Source organism: Alosa pseudoharengus, unplaced genomic scaffold (genome assembly GCF_046254945.1).
Source record: "Alosa pseudoharengus isolate Yale_2024_CS ecotype anadromous, Long Island Sound unplaced genomic scaffold, YU_APseudo_1.1 YU_APseudo_1.1_scf_4, whole genome shotgun sequence".
NCBI classification, from domain to species: Eukaryota; Metazoa; Chordata; class Actinopteri; order Clupeiformes; family Clupeidae; genus Alosa; species Alosa pseudoharengus.
The window spans coordinates 37359679-37379391 of NW_027468774.1; the positions used below are offsets into that span (position 1 = coordinate 37359679).

General features: G+C 42.5%; 1 protein-coding gene across 4 annotated transcripts in view; it reads right to left on the reverse strand.

Moving 5' to 3' along the window:
* Positions 1–19713, reverse strand: part of clec16a (C-type lectin domain containing 16A) — an 89944-nt gene that overhangs the window by 54888 nt on the left and 15343 nt on the right. For 3 of the 4 annotated variants that reach the window (XM_076266147.1, XM_076266149.1, XM_076266150.1), the window contains exons 10-15: positions 17790–18021; positions 13840–13954; positions 11850–11950; positions 8857–8976; positions 3624–3733; positions 3278–3322 (exon numbers count right to left, since the gene is read on the reverse strand). In XM_076266147.1, the coding sequence (XP_076122262.1) occupies positions 3278–3322; positions 3624–3733; positions 8857–8976; positions 11850–11950; positions 13840–13954; positions 17790–18021 (723 nt within the window). The remainder of the gene's footprint in view (positions 1–3277; positions 3323–3623; positions 3734–8856; positions 8977–11849; positions 11951–13839; positions 13955–17789; positions 18022–19713) is intronic. The other variant, XM_076266148.1, reaches the window with a different exon arrangement.

The window sequence follows — 19713 nt, forward strand, 5'->3', positions numbered from 1 at the left end:
TGCGGGTGTGCTGGGAACATACATACGCACACACACTGCTAGAGAGGAAATGTGAATGAATGTAGAGCGGATCCCAAGGGGTTCCCAACCTTTTGGTTAACGCAGATGCAGATCATCTTCCTAATTCATTTCTTCGTGCAACAGCCCACATTATGCATTCACTCCAGCGAGACGAGTGAAATAAATGTTTTTTAAAGCGGTCATCGCCATCATAGGCTATTTAGTACGATATTTACTTCTGTTAGGCCTACAACATGTCGCAATTTCCATTTGTTTTTTATGCGCAGACGTGCATACACATTGAATGGACACTCATACTAATACCCCCTAATTATGCCTCTATATTGATGACATCAAATTAAGAAGTATTTCTAGATCGGGGAAACATTTAGTTTCGTTTTCGTCTGCAGTTCTATGACACCATTAAATTGTGCTACAAATTAACTGACAGAAGCACTGGGCATAATGTAGCCTAAATTCGTGGCTCCATGGACCAGAAATCTACGCGTCAAGGAGGCTTATACTTTGAGAAACGCTGCAGATCATAGACAGAGAAGGCCTCTGCTCTGGGAAAGAAAGCAATTGTTTCCTATCGCATACAGTATGTTTTTTTTTTTGTGGACTGGTTAGGTCCAGCCCACGCTGGGGACCCATGATTTAATGGACAAAGAGGTAAAGCACACTCACACACACACAGTTGATAGAGACAAAGAAAAGATCTATACACACACTCATTCACTCACTCACACATACACACGGAGAGCGGATGTGAATGGATATGGAATGTGAAACGGATGACATGGAAACTAAATAAGAGGAGCTGGACCAGTTCCCAGTTCTGGGAAGCTAAACAAGGCAACGGAGAGGAGAGACCTCCCCAGGGTTCTGTCCATGGCATAGGAGCAAGAGCTGCTACAATACCACTGAGACCTCATTAATGACCACTTCCACACCTTAAGTTGGAAATATTCTTTCTTCCACTCCCTCTCTTTTTCTCTCGCTTGCTCTTTCTTTCTCTCTGTCTGTCTCTCTCATTTCCATCTCATGGCTCATTTACTAGAATCTCTCCAGTAAGCGAACCATCAACTAGACTGGAACTCCAAAATGAGCCCCAGAGTCCAGGATTGGACTGTGAAAACAATTCATTCTAAGATATTTAGCCCTGAACTAATGGTAAAAACAGCCATTCAAAGATATCCTACCTCTTTATACAATCTACTACTGCATTCATACTGTGATCATGTAGCAATGAGTAGAATATATTTATAAAGCTTTTTTCTATGTTTTTGTTGTGAATTATAAGTAGAGTGGAAACAAAACTATTCATAAAAAAATATGTACACTGGTACCAATACCGATGTTGGCCGATATATTAGTGTAATGCATGTTTTTGTTTAACCTGTCTTTCCTGTGCTTATTCTATATGTTTTATCTTATTTTTGTGCAATGTCTATATGTCTGTATGTCTCTATGTCAGGGCTCCCTTGTAAGAGGCTGAAGGTCTCAATGGGCTCTCTAATGGGTTTCACCTGGTTAAATAAAGGTCAAATAAAATAAAAATAAAATAAATAAAATATATCGGTGTATCCCTAAACATTATATTATCAGTGCATGCACAATGATATAAACTCGATAATGGAATAAATCACACTGTGTTGTAATGTTGTGCACTTATTATGGACAGTTTAACCAAGGGATCATCACAATATTATTTATATTAGATATTATTGCCAGTATTATTGCCTACTTGTATAGTACTGTAATCAGGTATGCACGTCCGTGTCTGCTCACATGACTTAAAGAGTACTGGCCCGATATGCTTTAAATATCTAATCAAGGCAGGAGGTCTCGGTCCTCTTTCATGATCATCTGGATCTGGCTCAGAGGCTGGAATTTGGTTTCACTTTGATTAATGTTGCATGACAAGGCGTGCTTGACTGCTGTCGTTTCCTTTATGCTGACACAAGCTCTTCATGCACGCTAACGTCACATTTTCAACTAGTTCCTTTCAACTAATGTGTTAGCGATAGACTGTTATCTGACCAATGAAAGCCTTGGAGCTCATTCTGTGGAAACTTTCTTATAGGATTTTGCTGCATGCTTGGAAAAGCAAAAGTCACACATGCAAGCTGTTAATTAGTCTGTGCTCAGCAACAAAAAAATGGCCATCTAAACTCATAAGAGACGCTGTCCAAGAGTAATAAGTGGATTAAATCGGTTGGGCTTATGATGAGGTCAGATAGAACTCTTAGAACCTTATGGGATCATGTGTCTGGCCAAATGAATGACCCCTTTTGCAGGCGGACAGCCTCTGAATTTGCCGGCCTAGATGAAGGAGCTTTCTGAGAAGCTAGGGCCTATTTCCTCTAACTGGAATGTCATACAAGGGGAGTACAAGTTCTGGAAACTGACCACAAGTACTACTAATTCTCTCAGTCAATAAGTAGCCATGATTATGTACAGAGGTTGCATTAGTATCTACAGTCAAAACATGACCAAATGGTCTATTAAAAGCAAAAATGCATAATTTCTGTCATTTTCTACAAAAGGTAATGTCAGGCGTACGTTTTTCCAATTCAATGTGGTGATTCAGCCAAAAGAAAATGCTGTTTATTATGGTTGGTCATGGCTAAATAAAGCATGAGCAAATTGTTTATGAGTTCAAAGTTCATGATCTACAAAAGGTAATATCACTTTTCAGATTTAAACCACTTTAAATGCACAGCTCCCATCATTATATAGATCATGACAGGCCTGATGGGCAGTTTCTTTGACATCAGCCTGCATGAGTAAGATTTTAACTTCAGTTTTAACTTGATGCGTCTGCCTTACAATAAAAAGTGGCCATTTTTTTGTTTGCTAGTAATCTTCATTCAAAAAAAGACAGAGTGAAGAAGAGAAAGAGCAATAAAGAGAAAGAGTGAGGAAGAGAAAGAGTGAAAAAGAAAGAGAGCAAAAAGAGAGACATTGGAGACAACGCTTGTGCAATTTTTGGAAACCCGTTGAATTTCAAGAAAAGCATTGGGAGTAGCAAAGATCTTGTCATAACAGGCTCCTCAGGGACTTTCCGAATCCAGCTTATGAGCCAATTCAACATTTTTTTTTTTTAATTCGGCCATAAAACCATAAAACCAGACAATATGAATTAAGATGGGGGGGGGGGGGTGAAGAAGCTCAGACTTTTTAAAGCAACAGCTTTTAATCTCAGCAGCAGAACCGTAAAAGGAGTGAAATCTTTGTGCCAACCGTTTATCTATTTATTCTATTTTTTACTTGCCTTGTAAAATCGGCGAAGGAGATGCAGGCTCTCCTCCCTTGCTCCCTAGAAAATAGAGAGAGAGAGAAACAGAGAGGCCATCAGCACAAAAGACAGCAGCGTACACACCAGGCTAGACACTCACACACAACATGATGCAGCCTTAAAGACTAACGAGGAAGCACAAAGGCATTTAAGAGAAGCCTTGGACGGGGAAAATCCCGTTGTACACAAGACGATAGAAGCCAATTGCTCGTAGTCGTAAGTGACTTCAGGGAAACAATGGGAGAAGAACAGGAACAGGACTGTTTCCATTTGACACAAGACTTATGAGAAAAGGGAGGGAGTATGGACACATACACCTCACCTCAAGGCAGGCCAAATGGACATCCTTGATGATACACTGACTTCCAGACAACACGGACTGTTTCAAGAGCAAACAGCCTAGCTCCAGAGTGGCCAACCGGATCTTTCCATCTGCCGAAACACACACACACACACACACACACACACACACACACACACACACACACACACACACACACACACACACACACACACACACACACACACACACACACACACACACACACACACACACACACACACACACACACACACACACACACACACACACACACACTCAGTTAGGATTCACAAAGCCATTCTTCAAACTTCTCTGGTAGACAAAGACTCTTGAATTTCCTCTGGGGATCAATAAAGTATCTATCTATCTATTAATCATATTGCCTGAGGACATCATAAGCTCTGCCAACGTTTTGTGGTGTGCTTTTATTGTCAGTTTGTAAGTCTGTATGTGTACGAGAATGCGCTAAAACTGCCCTGGTCACCATGAAACTTTGTCATCACGAGCCAGAATTTTGTTTCACTGTGAAGTTCCCTTCTAGTTGCAGAGAGTATTTTCCTCCATGCTATGTGCTTTGCCTGCGTCACTCCACTCCATTTTAAACGTGTTAGTGGTTCATTCTGTACTCCTACAATCTCATTTATCACATCACTAAAATTATGTAAGATTTAAACACTTTAATCATACACTTTCCCGAGGCCACCTCTGCAGTTTAGAGGACAAGGGTCCCATCAGAGCTATACCAGAAAACCTGGGCCATGTGAATCTCACGCCACACCTGGATGTGACTGAAATGCGATAAGATTATTGTGTCCAACAGGTAAGCTATACACTGATATCACCACAGTTTCAGTTTCAAAATGACGAGAGGCAAAACACGTTTTCGTTGAAGCCAGTAGTGTTTGTTTATAAGCAAACAGCGAGTCTGCACATGCACAAATAGTTAATCATTGCGGGATAGATTGGGTGCTTAGGGAATCACTATGCACCCAAACAGGAAAACATTCAACTTTAAAAGCATCATTTAAGAAGAATTACTCTCAGGGTCCCCCTTCAGTTGAGAAGCGCAATTTTCTGTTACCACTGTACAGCAACCACTGTGAATGTGTGACTGTAACTATAAACATAACTCTGGGACGACATATAGTAGGGGGGATTATCAACAAAAAAGGGCCTAATCGTTACGCAGTGGATAGAAGCACCAAAATTGGTACAGACACTTTATGATGTATCTCATCATTTCAGAAGGGGTGCCCAAAATGTCTGGTTCATTAAGGTAATTTTTTAAGGGAAAATCCAAGATGGCTTGGATAATAACACATTACATAGTTGGGCATGATGGTTTATTCTGCTACTTTATATAGAAGGGAATGCATGGAATTAGCATGCTAGCTGTCGAAGCCTTTAGGCATAACATTAGCTATCCAACCGGCTACTGCTGCCGACTACTTTAATTACTTGGCTTACGAACATAAACTGAGGGATCATCAATTTTTTACGATCAGACATTTATTGTCATCTTTTGTAGGCTTACTCTGTGCATACCACTCACTGCCTACCTCCACCTATGAGCCTAAGTGGTGGGAGGGGTTCAGTGTTCCTACCCGCTACAACAACTTGTGTAGTCTATACTGCAAGCGATGCAACCCACTCAGAGTGTGACAGAAGTGCTGTTTGCCTTATTAAGAGTTTAGATGCCATCAACATGATTTTGGAAACATTATTTTAAGGTAAAAATCTCTTTAAGGAACCATATGTAAGATTGTGGCCAAAACTGGTACTGCAATCACTTTCAAATTACTGTATAGCGGTGTATCCCCTCCCCCTCACCCCTTACTCGAGGTTGCCAACCCAGATGCCGAAACACTACTGACTTCGTGATTAGTACTGTAGATAAGAGGAGGGTGGCGCATCAGGCCAAAATACAACATGACATGACAAAACACAACATCAACATCAGCTGAGGGCTGCAACTTCACTTTTTAAATGACAATATCCTGGCCGGACTACTGTTGTCAGTGATAAGTATTTGAAACATGATTTCTTAATGTCTAGTGAAATATCAGGGCAATTTTATGATTAATTGAAATACATTTCTTACATATGGTTCCTTTAAGTAGCGCTTTAACATCTCGCCTAAAATAATGCCACTGGATGGCAAACTGATTTCTGTTGACTGGATTCACACAAACTCCTAACCGGAGGTGCGTTCAAATTCGCACATATAGGCGGACATTTGCAAGTTTTCAAGTTTGCATTTGAGTTTTCTGCTTGCCTCTGCGAATGTTTGCAAACAGTTTGAGGAGCTAGTTCTACACAAACATACAATGGAGCAGGGGGGTATTCCAAGTACGTGGTTTAGTGACAAACCTGGGTAAGTTAACTCAAAGTAAGTGGTAAACCTCCTACAACAAGAGACCTATAGCATTGTTTTGTAAGGAGAATAAAGCCATACATCTCTTCTATTAGGAGGTTTACCCCTTACTCTGAGTTAACTTACCCAGGTTTGTCACTAAACCACGTACTTGGAATACCCCCCTGGATGTGAGCTGGATGAAGTGTTACCGTTACAATGGATTGTTTACACCAAATCGTTTAAATTTAACTGTTCAGAGAAAACATATCCGCCATCAAAACTCGCCACTGTTTACCAAGTTTGAACACACCTTCGGTTTCACCAGATGCACTCGCTCTGTGAAGAGTCTGGGTACTCTCCATTGGCAAATGTTTCTAAGCGCTGCATCATAATGGGCATAGACTTTGCATTAACTTTGAAATAAGACTGAGTTTTCTAGCATCATGACAACATTGTTCCAATACCAAATATAAAAAATTGTCATTAATTGCCATTTATTTATTTAGCTGACTTTGCGACTTAGAAAATGAGGAATAACACTTAAAGCGATGGTTCGGAGTAATTTTACCCTAGGGTTCTTTGCACCATGACCCCGAGCCAAACACCCTCCCAGAACCTTTTTTCCCTTTGTCGAGCCCTGGTCGAGTAGCGCCGTCAGAAACGAATGACGTTCTGCAGTCATGATGGAACCAACTTTTATCTCGTAAATTACCCCACTAATAATGCCCTGAATGGTACGAAACTTCTGCAGTAGTACAACTACGACATTTAGTCCAATAACGAGGCATTAGAAAGTTTGTAAGTGCAGCAGGAGTTTATTTAAATAAGACTTGCCTGATTATCTGCTACTATTCATGGGTTTCATCAGGTCCCTTTCCACAGGTGTATTAATCAAGCACCATGCAGTCTGCATTGATAATTAAGGTGCTTGATTTTATACACCTGTGGAAAGGGACCTGATGAAACCCATGAATACCGCTGAGTCAACGTTTCTTCCGTGATTTGGGAAAAGCCTGTAAAAGTCCTTGCAGGAAGCGATTACACCAACGTTTTTTGGTATATCCAGTTTTAAATATTTTTTTTCCGAAGTGTTTACAACTTAGTAATAACTAATAATTGTTGCAAACTGGACTACGAACAAAATATTAGTGCATTCCTGGATCTACATCCTTATGCATGCTTCCTGCCAGGACTTTTACAGGCTTTTCCCAAATCACGGAAGAAACGTCGATGCAGCGGTATAGTAGCAGATAATCAGGCAAGTCTTATTTAAATAAACTCCTGGTGCACTTACAAACTTTCTAATGCCTCGTTATTGGACTAAAGGTCGTAGTTGTACTACTGCAGAAGTTTTGTACCATTCAGTGCATTATTAGTGGGGTAATTTACGAGATAAAAGTTGGTTCCATCACGACTGCAGAACGTCATTAGTTTTTGATAGCGCTACTCGACCAGGGTTCGACCAAGGGAAAAAAGGTTCTGGGAGGGTGTTTGGCTCGGGGTCATGGTGCAAAGGACCCTAGGGTGAAATTACTCCGAACCATCGCTTTAAGCTACATTGCACATGGACACCTTTGGTAACAATAAATACACACAAACAATAAATAGTAGTGTCACATAAGGATCCTGTTTATGTTGCACAGCACTTGAAATGACATTTTGATTCTGTTAAGAGGCACAAACACAGTCTAAATTATGTCCCCATAGCAAAGCTTTGTAGCTGCCTGGCTGCACTAGCCACTAGCAGGATAACTCAAGTTAGGTAGAATCTATTTTTTCCCCATTTTTTTCCTACCGGCAGTACCCTGTGACCTCGAATACAGAGCTCTCTAAGTTGTTACCGGCCAGAGTTCTCCTTTAAGAGTTTTTGTGGTCCCCTGCGTGGAAACCCTGGGCTGGGAAGACCAGCAGATCGGTTTTGGAGAGATTTAGTTGGAGTTAATGTTTCTTTATCGATGTGGATATGTCAGAGAGACAATCCGAGATCCATGCTTTGGCATCATCTGCGTAGCAGTAACATGAGAAACCACGAGGGCAATAATCTGGCCCAGCTGTGTCCATTACAACACACTAAGAAAAGAGCCCTGCTTTATTTCCTGGATGTGCATGTGCCTTTTTTTCACTGAAAACGATTATTCCTGAAAACTTTGGCCAAAGTTGACATGTGGGAAAACTCCAGTTTCACTTTAATCAAGGGAAAACAGCGTGTTTACATTGTGACATGTTGTTCCCATATTTGTTTGAAATCTCTGATTGGCCACCTGTATGCTCGAGGGGTTTGCGACACCCTTCCCTAGCTGTTTATAGCATGATTGCAGCATCGGTGTTCAACAGAATTATTTTTAAAAAAACAAAGGAGGGGAAATAACCATTTTTCCGAATAGCCTACCCTGCTACGTATTTCGTTGTCTTAGATTTCGCTATCGGGTGTTGTAGGAGATATTGACAGCACAATAACTTTCACAAAAGACCAGAAAACAATGTTAAAGCATTTGTGGAAAAGAAGGATGGTTCGTGTGTTCTTCCTACAGCTCACGGTAAGCTATTTCGTTGCTCTGATTGGTTAGGTCTATCCAATTGAGTGCAGAGGCATTTCCCCCTGTATCGATTGAAACATGCCCCATAATTACATCCCAATGGAGCAATATCAGACTCATATTCTGACTAGAATCTGAGTATGACGCGTTAGGCTAGAATCATATAAAAATCATATGAATATTATCTTATACTACAAAACATGCTATGCTCCACTGAGTGTGTGAAATACAAAGTATAGCTGGTCATCTCTGGACACAGTACACTACTTCATCAAATATCTACTATAAATTTGCGTGTGAGTGAGTGTGAGTGTGAGTGTGTGCGAGTGAGTGAGTGTACCTGGTTGAGCTGCCTGATTCATGACCCGTATGAGCCTCTCCACTAGGACCTGGCTGTAGGAGGTCCGGTCTTGGTCAGGCGCTGGGAGCTGGATCTTCTCCAGCAGGGCAGGATTGATACCTGAGAACACACACACACACACACACACACACACACACACACACACACACACACACACACTGTGAGAAGTTGAACTTTCCCCCTTCTCCCTATATCGGACTTTAAAGACGTTTCGGTGCGGCGCTTGAAATGCGAGAGAGGGAGAGACTCCACTCGGGGGCACACACACATACAGTACATGCACCCATACGCACACAGTCACCCGCCACATCTCCCTGGCTTATAAACGGTGTTGTGTGTGTTTGAAGAATTGTTTCATGTTGTGTAAAGTATGTTTGTTTAATCGTTGGTGTCGGGAGTTTTGCCGCCAGTTTGGCGTTCATTCATGCGTCAGACCAAATGTTTGGTCTGCCGCGATTTTTCCTTAGTTTTGCCCAAAGCGGTGTTAATTATAATAATGGCTTTCTTTGTCCCCGGTAACTTAAACACATAGTGTGGTACCCACTGTCATTCCCATTTACCATTTGCATTCGCTTTAAAATGCCTGTAAACCGGTTAACATTCACCATACTCACAACACTTCCTGGTGCTCCAGCTTCCCGGCTACGGTCCCATTGCGGAAGCGCGCTTCACGTTGGGACAGTGCTTTTACCAACATCCCACAGGGGGAGGGAGTGGGGCATTGTGATACAGTGGTGTTTTCCTTGTCTGTTTGTCTTCTTGATATTATTATGTAGGTGGGGAATATTGGTTATGGTAATTAACATGTATTTTTGTAGTAATATGCACCATTGTCATTCTGTATATATTTGTAATACTTATTTATTTTATTAATAGTGAATGTCTAGTGAAAGTGGTTACCTATTTGGGTGGTTTGAGCCAATATCCTCATTTGGGCTAATTTAGGACAATTAGTAGGGTTATTTAAGAGGGGTAGCTCAGTTCCCCTAGAGAGCAAAGAGAGAGCAGCTCTCCTGTTGTGAGGTAGATATTTAGCTTTATGCTCTGTGATTGTTGATGGCTGGAATACTGAACTTATTTTTGGTTTGTTTGTTTAAAAGTGTTTTTATTTTTTGTTATATAATAGCCTATTGTTGTTCCTGCAAGTTTTTCTTTTGGTTATTTAATAAATAGAATTGCACCGCTGAAAACCTCTCCTGCACCTCCTTTTCCACCTACAACCCCAAGCTCACATCCCAATTGGTGGGCTGGCTGCCTCGGTCGCTCACACACACACACACACACACACACACACACACACGGATGAATGAGCATAAACTTATTTACGGACACACACACACACAGAATGGTGCACATAATAAGGGTGTGCAAACTCCAGACAGACAGACAGACACATCAGTGTTTCCCATACATTGACTTATTTGTGGCGGCCCATTACAATATCAGCACTGACCACCACACAATGATTTTCCATGTTGTACTATTTCAATTGGATGGAATTCATTCATTACAGAGCTATGTGCACCTTTGCACAGCCTCTCCTTGTCTCTCTGTCTCTCAACAAACCTACCTGCATGTTTAAAGAAAACATTAACAACTGCAATTGCTGGCATAAAGGTCAACTGGCTAAATTGTGCTTAAATCTGCATCATAACCACTCTGTGTTAATTTGTTAAAAAATGTTGCATTCTGCAAACCTACCACCACAAATAGAATTCAATTCTGTGGGAAACACTGCACATACAAGTCACTCAAGAGTGCAGTGCACACCAAGAACACTGTCTGCTCCTGGTATCAAGACTCTTATCAGTAATCACCATGGGGTGGTTGGCATTGGCCTTTTTAATGGCGTTATAATGACATAAATGTAACTCATTCTTAATAACGGTCAGGGACTTGAATGACTCTTAGGTTGTGAGTATATCAGGTCACAGCTAATGCAGCTCAGTGATAAAAGACAGTTTTGGGCACAAAGTGATCACAGCTACTTGTGGATGATGTGGCATGGTTCTGTGGATGATGTGGCAGGGCTTCAATGGGACAAGGGCTTACCCTAATGTTCATGGAATGTTCACACACACACACACACACACACACACACACACACACACACACACACACACACACACACACACAGGCAAACACACACACACACACACACACACACACACAAAAACGTTTGTCTTGGGTGAACTTTCCACTCCCACTGGTCAAGTTTCATGCAGTGCTGTTTGAGCCTACGGGGGTTACTTTCACTTTCAAGATGAGTGTGTGCACGCACACACACACACACACGCACACACACACACACACACACAACACACACACACACTGGGGTTAATAATAAAACCAGTAAGCCATGTCCTGAGTCGCTAATTAGGACAGCCACAAACACACACACACACACAAACACACATGCACACGCTCACACACCACAAACACATAAATGGCTATAAAAAAACATGCAATTACAGTAACAGCCTTATCAGTTGTGTGTACTGTAAACTATGCATGTCCTTCACCATTCTTGCTATCTTTAGATGTGTGCTTTCTGTGTGTGCTTGTGTGCTCGTCTGCATTTCTGTGTCTGTGAGTGACAGAAGGTGGGTGACAGAGCGAAAGAGAAGAAGAAAAAGAGAATGAAAGAGAAGAAGAAAAAGAGAATGGAGGAGAATGGAGGAGACTGGAGGAGAATGGAGGAGAATGGAGGAGAATGGAGGAGAATGGAGGAGAATGGACAATGAGTGTTTGTGTGGATGCTTGAACCTGTCTTTCTCTTGGGTGCAATGCCTCATTGTCTTTCTGTACTTTTATGACCATGTTTTGTGCATCAGCCATATCATTACCTGTCTGCACATGTGCACGTTTGTGCTTGCATGCACGTGTTTGTTTGGGTGTGTGTGTGTGTGTGTGGGTGTGTGTGTGTGTGTGTGTGTGTGCGCGAGTGATGTAATGACCATGAAGTCATATACCTTTGCTGTGCGACATGGCATACAGCAGGCAGAGCACAAAGAGGGCATGGTAGTCATCTTCGGTGCAGTCGAGTGCGTTGTACACCATGTCCAGGAACGGTCTGGAAGGGAGGGACAAAAACAAATATTTCAAGCAGGTCACAGTCTTCCACAGCTCACACACGCACACAAACACACACACACACACACACACACAGCCTGAGGAAATGGCTGTCACTCACCAGAGACTGAACACTGTAAATACATTGCTGGGCGAGACATTTTGTGAGGGTTGTGTGTGTGTGTGTGTGTGTGTGTGTGTGTGTGTGTGTGTGTGTGTGTGTGTGTGTGTGTGTGCTTTCATATCATACTTTACACATAATACACATTTACCGGCACCCCAGATAAAAATGAAAAGAGGTATAAGAAATATATAATATCGGCATTTTATCCTAGTTTCCCAATTAAAACATTGAGGGAAAAATCCAATCTTGGGGGGAAGCAAATTTATTTTGATTATTTATTTTCTTATAATAATAAACACACTTGACTTGGGCAGATCCCAAATGTGTTATGGCGCCAGTAGGTCGTATTGTATTTTCCAGTGAGTACACAGAAAGCACTAGAGCACTATTAGCTTACTGATAAAGAAAGTGAAAGAGAGCAGAAGACTGAGGGTAAGAGGGTAAAAGGTGGTGTAAGGAGAGCAACGGATAGAGTGTGTGTGAGAAAGAAAGAGAGAGAGAGAAGCAGATAGATAGATAGATAGATAGATAGATAGATAGATAGACTAAGTGTATATTCTTGTAATCGCTATGAGCCCGGTTATGCAGCCTCAATTTACCGGTACCACCGGAGGAGTAAAGAGAATGTCACTTTCGGCTGGTTTCTGACCTCAGCACTCAGCTGTTCTACTGTGGAATCCAACCCAGACCTAAACTGTGGCAAGGGCAGGGCATTCCAGTTAACTAGACCAGTTGTTGTGAAGTTGGACTACATCTCTCTCCCTCTCGTCCTCCACTTCTCCGATGTCTTGTATTCAACTTTCTCTTTTGGCTTCCCTTTTATTTTATTTCCTCCTTTATTGTTCTTTTCCAGAAGGTGGTGAAAGGAAAGCATGCTTAGTTTACAGGAACATGGCAGGGTTGGAAACTTGTGGTCCTTGTTATTATACCGATAACATTATTAGAATTCAAAATAAGTAGTTATGAAAAAAAAAGTTCCTAGACATATACTGGATCTGAATTGTGGGATCAAAACCTGAGGCATAATGTCAACAAAGTTATAGGGTCCAAAAATATTTATACTATGGAGGAATGTCTAGTATAGACTGTATATCCGGCCTGCCAAATAGCTACAGATCAGTACCAAGGCTGAATGATAACAGGCTGAGAAGGCTACTCCAAATGTGTCTGTGCCATGGTCTGTGTGTGCGTGCATGAGAGCCACTGTCTGTGTGTGTGTACTGTACCTCTTTGTGTGTGTGTGTGTGTGTGTGTGTGTACCTCTGTGTGTGTGTGTGTGTGTGTGTATGTACCTCTGTGTGTGTGTGTGTGTGTGTGTGTGTGTGTGTGTGTGTGTGTATGTGTGTATATGTACCTCTGTGTGTGTGTGTGTGTGTGTGTGTGTGTGTGTGTGTGTGTGTGTGTGTGTATGTGTGTATATGTACCTCTGTGTGTGTGTGTGTGTGTGTGTGTGTGTGTGTGTACCTCTGTGTGTGTGTGTGTGTATGTACCTCTGTGTGTGTGTGTGTGTGTATGTACCTCTGTGTGTGTGTGTATGTACCTCTGTGTGTGTGTATGTACCTCTGTGTGTGTGTATGTACCTCTGTGTGTGTGTGTGTGTGTGTGTGTGTGTGTGTGTGTGTGTGTGTATGTACCTCTGTGTGTATGTACCTCTGTGTGTGTGTGTGTGTGTATGTACCTCTGTGTGTGTGTGTGTGTGTGTGTGTGTGTGTGTATGTACCTCTGTGTGTGTGTGTGTGTGTGTGTGTGTGTGTGTGTGTGTCTACCTGCTCTGCTGGCCCTCTGCGCGGGCAGCGCTCTTCTCCTCGTCTGTGATGTTCTGTTCCGTCAGTGTGGACACGTCAGAGATCTTACACTTCTCCATCACCACCATCTCAATCTCTGCACACACACAAACACGCACACACACACACATGCACGCACGCACACATTCACACGCGTGCACACACGCACGCATATACATTCACACGCATGTACACACACGCACGCACACACACACACGCAAGTGCACAAACGCATACAGAAGATAGTGTTGGGTAAAATACAGCATGGCTTAAGAGCTATCAGTATCTCATTCACCATGACAGTTTCTCACAAGACGCTCAAGGACAGTTTTGCAGCACAAACTACTGTTTACAGTGCACATACTGAGCTTAGGCATCATGTCTGAACCCTTACTAACATTTAGGTTCTCAGGTTTGCTGCTGAAATGCATGCCAATGCCAGCAAGGAAGCCTACAGCAGTTTATTCCTCTTTATTTGAAATGAGTCAGTTAAGTCAAGTGAAACATCACATGACAAACATGCATAAAGCATGCAGACACACATGGTTGTTTAGTTTAAGAATCAGCATGGCAATTGAATAATTGGTTCTTCTGTTAGTCACAAGTCGAGTTTTCACTTCTCCCAAACACAATCCCAAACACAAACCAAAACTTAACCCCAGATTGCACTCTGCCTGTGATTCATGCCCAGATCTGGCTCAGAACCACCCCAGTTCTGGTCCAGAGACGGGAGAAAAACCCATGCAGCAGCCATCTGAGACTTCAATAACAACACTTACAGTGACAATAACAACTTGACGTGCAGAAAACGCCCACGTTGACCTTTAACCATGCGCTCCAGCAAAGCTCAAAGCATGACGGCTCAGTTGGCAGGCATAACACAGGCGGGAGGCGGATGGATGGATGGAGGGAGGGAGGGAGGAGGTGGAGAGGGGGATGAGAAAGACTGGGAGAGGGGTGAAACAGATGGATCTTGGCCAAACCCAACCTGCGCAGATCCATAAAGACGCCCACAACCAGCTGCTGCGTGCTCTACTCCCCAAACTCAGGGCTCAAAGCACAAAAAAAAGTTCTGTGCATAAAGCGGTCAAAAATGTTCAAAGCTGTTAAATATGATTATCTATTTTCAATTTTTAATTGGCATGGTCTATACCTCAGATGGAGCACAGTAGCTGAGAACTTAAATCCATGCAAAATTGATGATTCCTCATCAGCCTGATGCCAATCTGTCAAGCTGGGGATGGGGAATGGCCGCATCAGAGAGAAGTCCAGCTGGAAGTAGTTAATTTGGCTTACTGAAAGGATTTTAAATGGATTCTAAGTAACTGACCTACAATTGCCAGATTGATGTGTGTGTGTGTGTGTGTGTGTGTGTGTGTGTGTGTGTGTGTGTGTGTGTGTGTGTGTGTGTGTGTGTGTGTGTGAATGCCTGCACACTTCTGTTCCACAAAAGAAAAGAAAAAATATTTCAAGATGTGCTAGATATTTCTAGATGTTTTTATTCCGCAAGAGACACAGTAAAACAGACTCCTCATGGACCATAAAAACGGGAAAAAAACAAACCTTGGAAGTACTGTGTAGATACAGAAGTTGTATTGTGTTACACCCTAGTGGTGCTCCCGGAGATCTGTGCTCTGGGATGTGGAGATTGGGCAGGCCAGGCTCTACTCTGAGCTCCATGCTCCCACAGAGTTCCGATCACTCCTACCAGAAGCAGTATTGTGGTTCTGGTGTATTCCCACTAATATTGGCCAACCATTTTCGTTTTCTGGTGAACCTAATCAAACCTCAACCATTTTCGTTTTCTGGAGAACCTAATCAAACCTAAACCATTTTCGTTTTCTGGAGAACCTTAAAGGTACTCTAAGCGATGCCAATCATTACTGTAGGCAAATTATTATGATCATCTATTCCGATTACAGGATGGATCTGGTTATGTGGTTGTCCAGCAACATTGTTCATGAAGTTACACCATGCATCATCACCCTGAGGTGAGTTTGTCATCGGGTGGCGCTGGCAATGGAACTAAGGTTTGACAAGCAGTTTCCTGTGAAGGCTCCCATTGTTATTCGTTATCTGGGTAGTTGTGACTTTGGGATGTACTGTATCCCATCAGCTGCTATTGCAGCAGTGGGCTTGTCAGCACTATACAGTGGCTGACGGAAAACTGCATTTGCCTCTACATCTGACATAAGCAAGTGGCTGATAAAAAAAAGTGTTGTGTCATCTAAATTTGGCATCATGGTTCATTTGCTGGAAATTACTTCTGTTTGCTGCGTTATGCACTTGTTTATTTAAAGGGTTATTATATGACCCTTTTCATAATTCATCATAATCCATTTTTTATAGCTTTTGGCTTCCTGAATTATGATAAGATAATCATGATAGTTTCATGACCATTCAAGCGCTTCAACAAGTCCATTTTCATCTATTTAACCATGACATCCTTTTTTTTTACATTTGTTTTGCTCCTTAGATTTTAGTGGTAGACCAAGTTGCTACCAACAAGGTGAAGACCCACGATGTGTGAAAGGCATCACCCAGTAATCCATTAGTCTATTATCATATTACAGTTCCTGTAACAGCACCTCTACTTAAGAGCTTGACAATCGATTCAGCAACATTTTTTCCCCGCTTTGCTGTCAGCTATGTGTACTTTTATAAGCGAACAAAAAAAATCTTGTCTAAGTCCTCTCATTATTAGAATACGTTTTTCTGATTTGTACACTGATGTTATACAGTATTGTTAATGTTATAGGTTGTTTTTAATGGACAATTAGGTGACAATGCATCTTAGATGGGTGCTGTGGAGTAACGCTAAAGGATATGTAAAGGTTAAAGCAACACCAAAGCACTTTTCCCTCTATCGCACGCACGCCATTTGTTTATCCAGCACCGGCTTTGAAAATAACGATGTCCACAGACAAGGTAGAGTATGTTGCATGGTTTTATGAAAGTATGATGTATTGCGACATCAGAAGCAAGTCAAATGTGTAGTTTCTTATGTCTCATTCCATCGAACTACAGATCCGCTAACCGATCTGGCAAACTTACATAGTTCGGTTACAGCCGATGGAGGGTCACGAAGCGACTGCAGAAGTGCCGTTCACCCTGTTACGAGTTGATGAACCACTGAAACGATTTTGGAAACATTATTTTAAGGTACAAAAACTCTTTGCTGTTGCTTTAAGTGAAAGGTGACTGATATTAAGCAGACGCTTGTAAATGTGAAGAAAAGAAGTTAGTGCGTAGTTTTTGATTTCTATTATTTTTAAGAGCATGTGTGAGTGTACAGCCAGTTCGGGGAGTGGACGCTGGTGCGGCCGCCTGTATGGGAGTGGATCTGAACTAGGGCTTACCCCCTCTGCATTAATCAGCTCCGTGAAAGAAACAGCCATTTTTACTTTCACTCTTGCTCTGTGTAGTGCTTCATTCTTGTTCTCTTTTTTTTTATCCCCTCCATTGTTGCTTTTTGTAATAAACATTCATAATTGCATGTGACAGAGCAAACAGTCCTTTGTCAATGTCCCTTTGTAAATGTTAGGAAACTGCCATCACAGGTCACCAGATTGGAAAATAAACACTTTCCCCAAAACATTCTTTGGCAGTTTATTTGGTAAAAGCTCTTGTTCTAAGGAAACCATGACATTGTTGGCTCTTACTGGGATCTGGAAAACAGGATGTGGCAAGCGCCTTTTCCTGAGATTTAGGATTTAGCTTTACTCGAAACTAGCTGGTGCCAGCGGCTGCCTCTCGTTTCCTTCATGGACCTGACCGTTGCTGATGAGGGCCACCTCACCTCTACAAACACACCCCCCCCCTCCCCACCACAGACACCACCTCCAAAACCCCTGCCCTCAGGAGGGAGAGGGGGGTTCCTCTGGGGTGGTGCCGTGTCCCCCACTGCCCCACCATCCCCTGCCTCCACTCACCTTCCGTGTCCCCAATCGTCCTGCTGCCCTTTGAACTAGCCTCTGTACCTTTAGCCTTTTCCTCGGCAGGGCCTTCCTCCGCCCCTCCGCCGCGCTCCTCTTCCTCTTCCTCACCAACGTTCTTGTAGTTCGGCCTTTTTTGCGTTCGCTTGCGCCCCTTTTGCCGGCTCATCTCCAGGGAGCGCTCCAGGCTCTCAGACGGCTTGGCGAAGCGCCGCACAGCTGGGTTAGCCTGCAGCACACACATACACGCATACACACGCATGCACACATTACATGGAGCAAAATACCAACTATTGTACTCATCCACACATTAGTGAATTTTTCTTGGGGACTGTATATTGAGAGAGGTTCTGATTGTTCCATGTAATTCAGCCCAAAGCCATTCAGGAGATCTGAATGTCTTCTCTGAATGGCCCAATCATTTTACCGCCATTTACGACGATCTCAAGCACAAATGGATGCCAACTCAATGAAAAGAGCTTTTTCACATCTTTCAGTGTTATGAAAGGATCCTGAGAAAGACTGGCTTTCAGAAAGGTTCTGAGAAAGAGTAATTCATAATTAATAAATTATGAATTAATTGTTAACTTAGTAATTAATAAAAAATATGCATATAGCCTTCATCCTGTTGCTGATAAAAATGCAAGAACACATTCACAGGGTGCGGACATGGAGAAATACTAATAATCTATTTTATTTTATTTTTAAAAAGAAAACATCTGTGAATTCTTCTTAGGAAATACACAAAACCACTTCACTTCTCAGAAACCCCTTTCTCAGTACTGTGTAAACATCTGCCAGTATGCCTGTTCGCAGCAAGTGCAGGCAGAAAATTATAAGTCCCGTGGCTGCAGCACAGCCTGTTTGCCTTCCATGTGTGCTAGCTATGCCTTGTCTAGCACCACTCATCAAATGATCACATATTTGCATTTGAAAACTGCTTTTAATAATCCTCTTGTTTTTAAGTGGGCCACTTCAGTGTCAGTAAGAGAAATTCAACCATCACTGAGATCAGAACAGATGTTTGATCTTCAGCCACTTCAAGGCATTCACCTTGTTTAGTAGATATCAGCTCATGTCCTAGCTTAAACTTCCAGGAAAGAGTGTGCTGAAAAATCACACTCACACGCAGACCCACACACACACACACGCAGACACACACACACACACACACGCAGACACACACAGATTACAATCAACCCAAATTTGAACATGTGTCAAATCATTAAGTAGCAAAATAGATGACACGCCCAAGAGCACCCTTGGTTTGGTTGAGACATTTTCAAAAATGAATGCGCCCTCAATACGTGTGCTGAAGTGTGCAAATAACCAATTTAACCAACCAGTTCGGGGAACAGTCATTGTGTAACCCTAACACTGACTTCCTTGCAATCAAGCAACGCTAGTAATCCCAATCTTAGGTCACCGTGACTGTGACAGCCTTAGCAGAAGCCTGCAGCTTACATGTGAGAAAAGGAGCAGCTGCTAGCTAGCACGGTGAGCAGCACACTGCCAGCAAACAGTCTACTGTGGCAGGCCTCTGGTTTCAGAAGCTGAAGACGGCTCTCCGGTAAAACAGAGGTAAAGAGGACAGGTGTTGGCATGTCACAAAAGAGAAACGTGACCAGACCAAAGCGGTTTCAGAAGTATGTGTTCTTACTTGCCAAAAGGCATGAAACGTTTTTTTTTTCCTGGGTACTCATGACTAGGTTGTTGTCAAGGTCATGAGATTGTGCAGAAACTGCCTGCATGGAACAGGGACACACGTCATGACCCGAGAGGGGGCCACAGTATAGTCAAAGGGCTGGGTGAAGCACTCACGGTTCCTCAGAAACCAATCACCTCTCTCATGAGTCATGAAAGTGCACTTTATAGGGTTTGCAGGTTGAACTGAGAGGGAGACATGAGCAGATTTGGAACA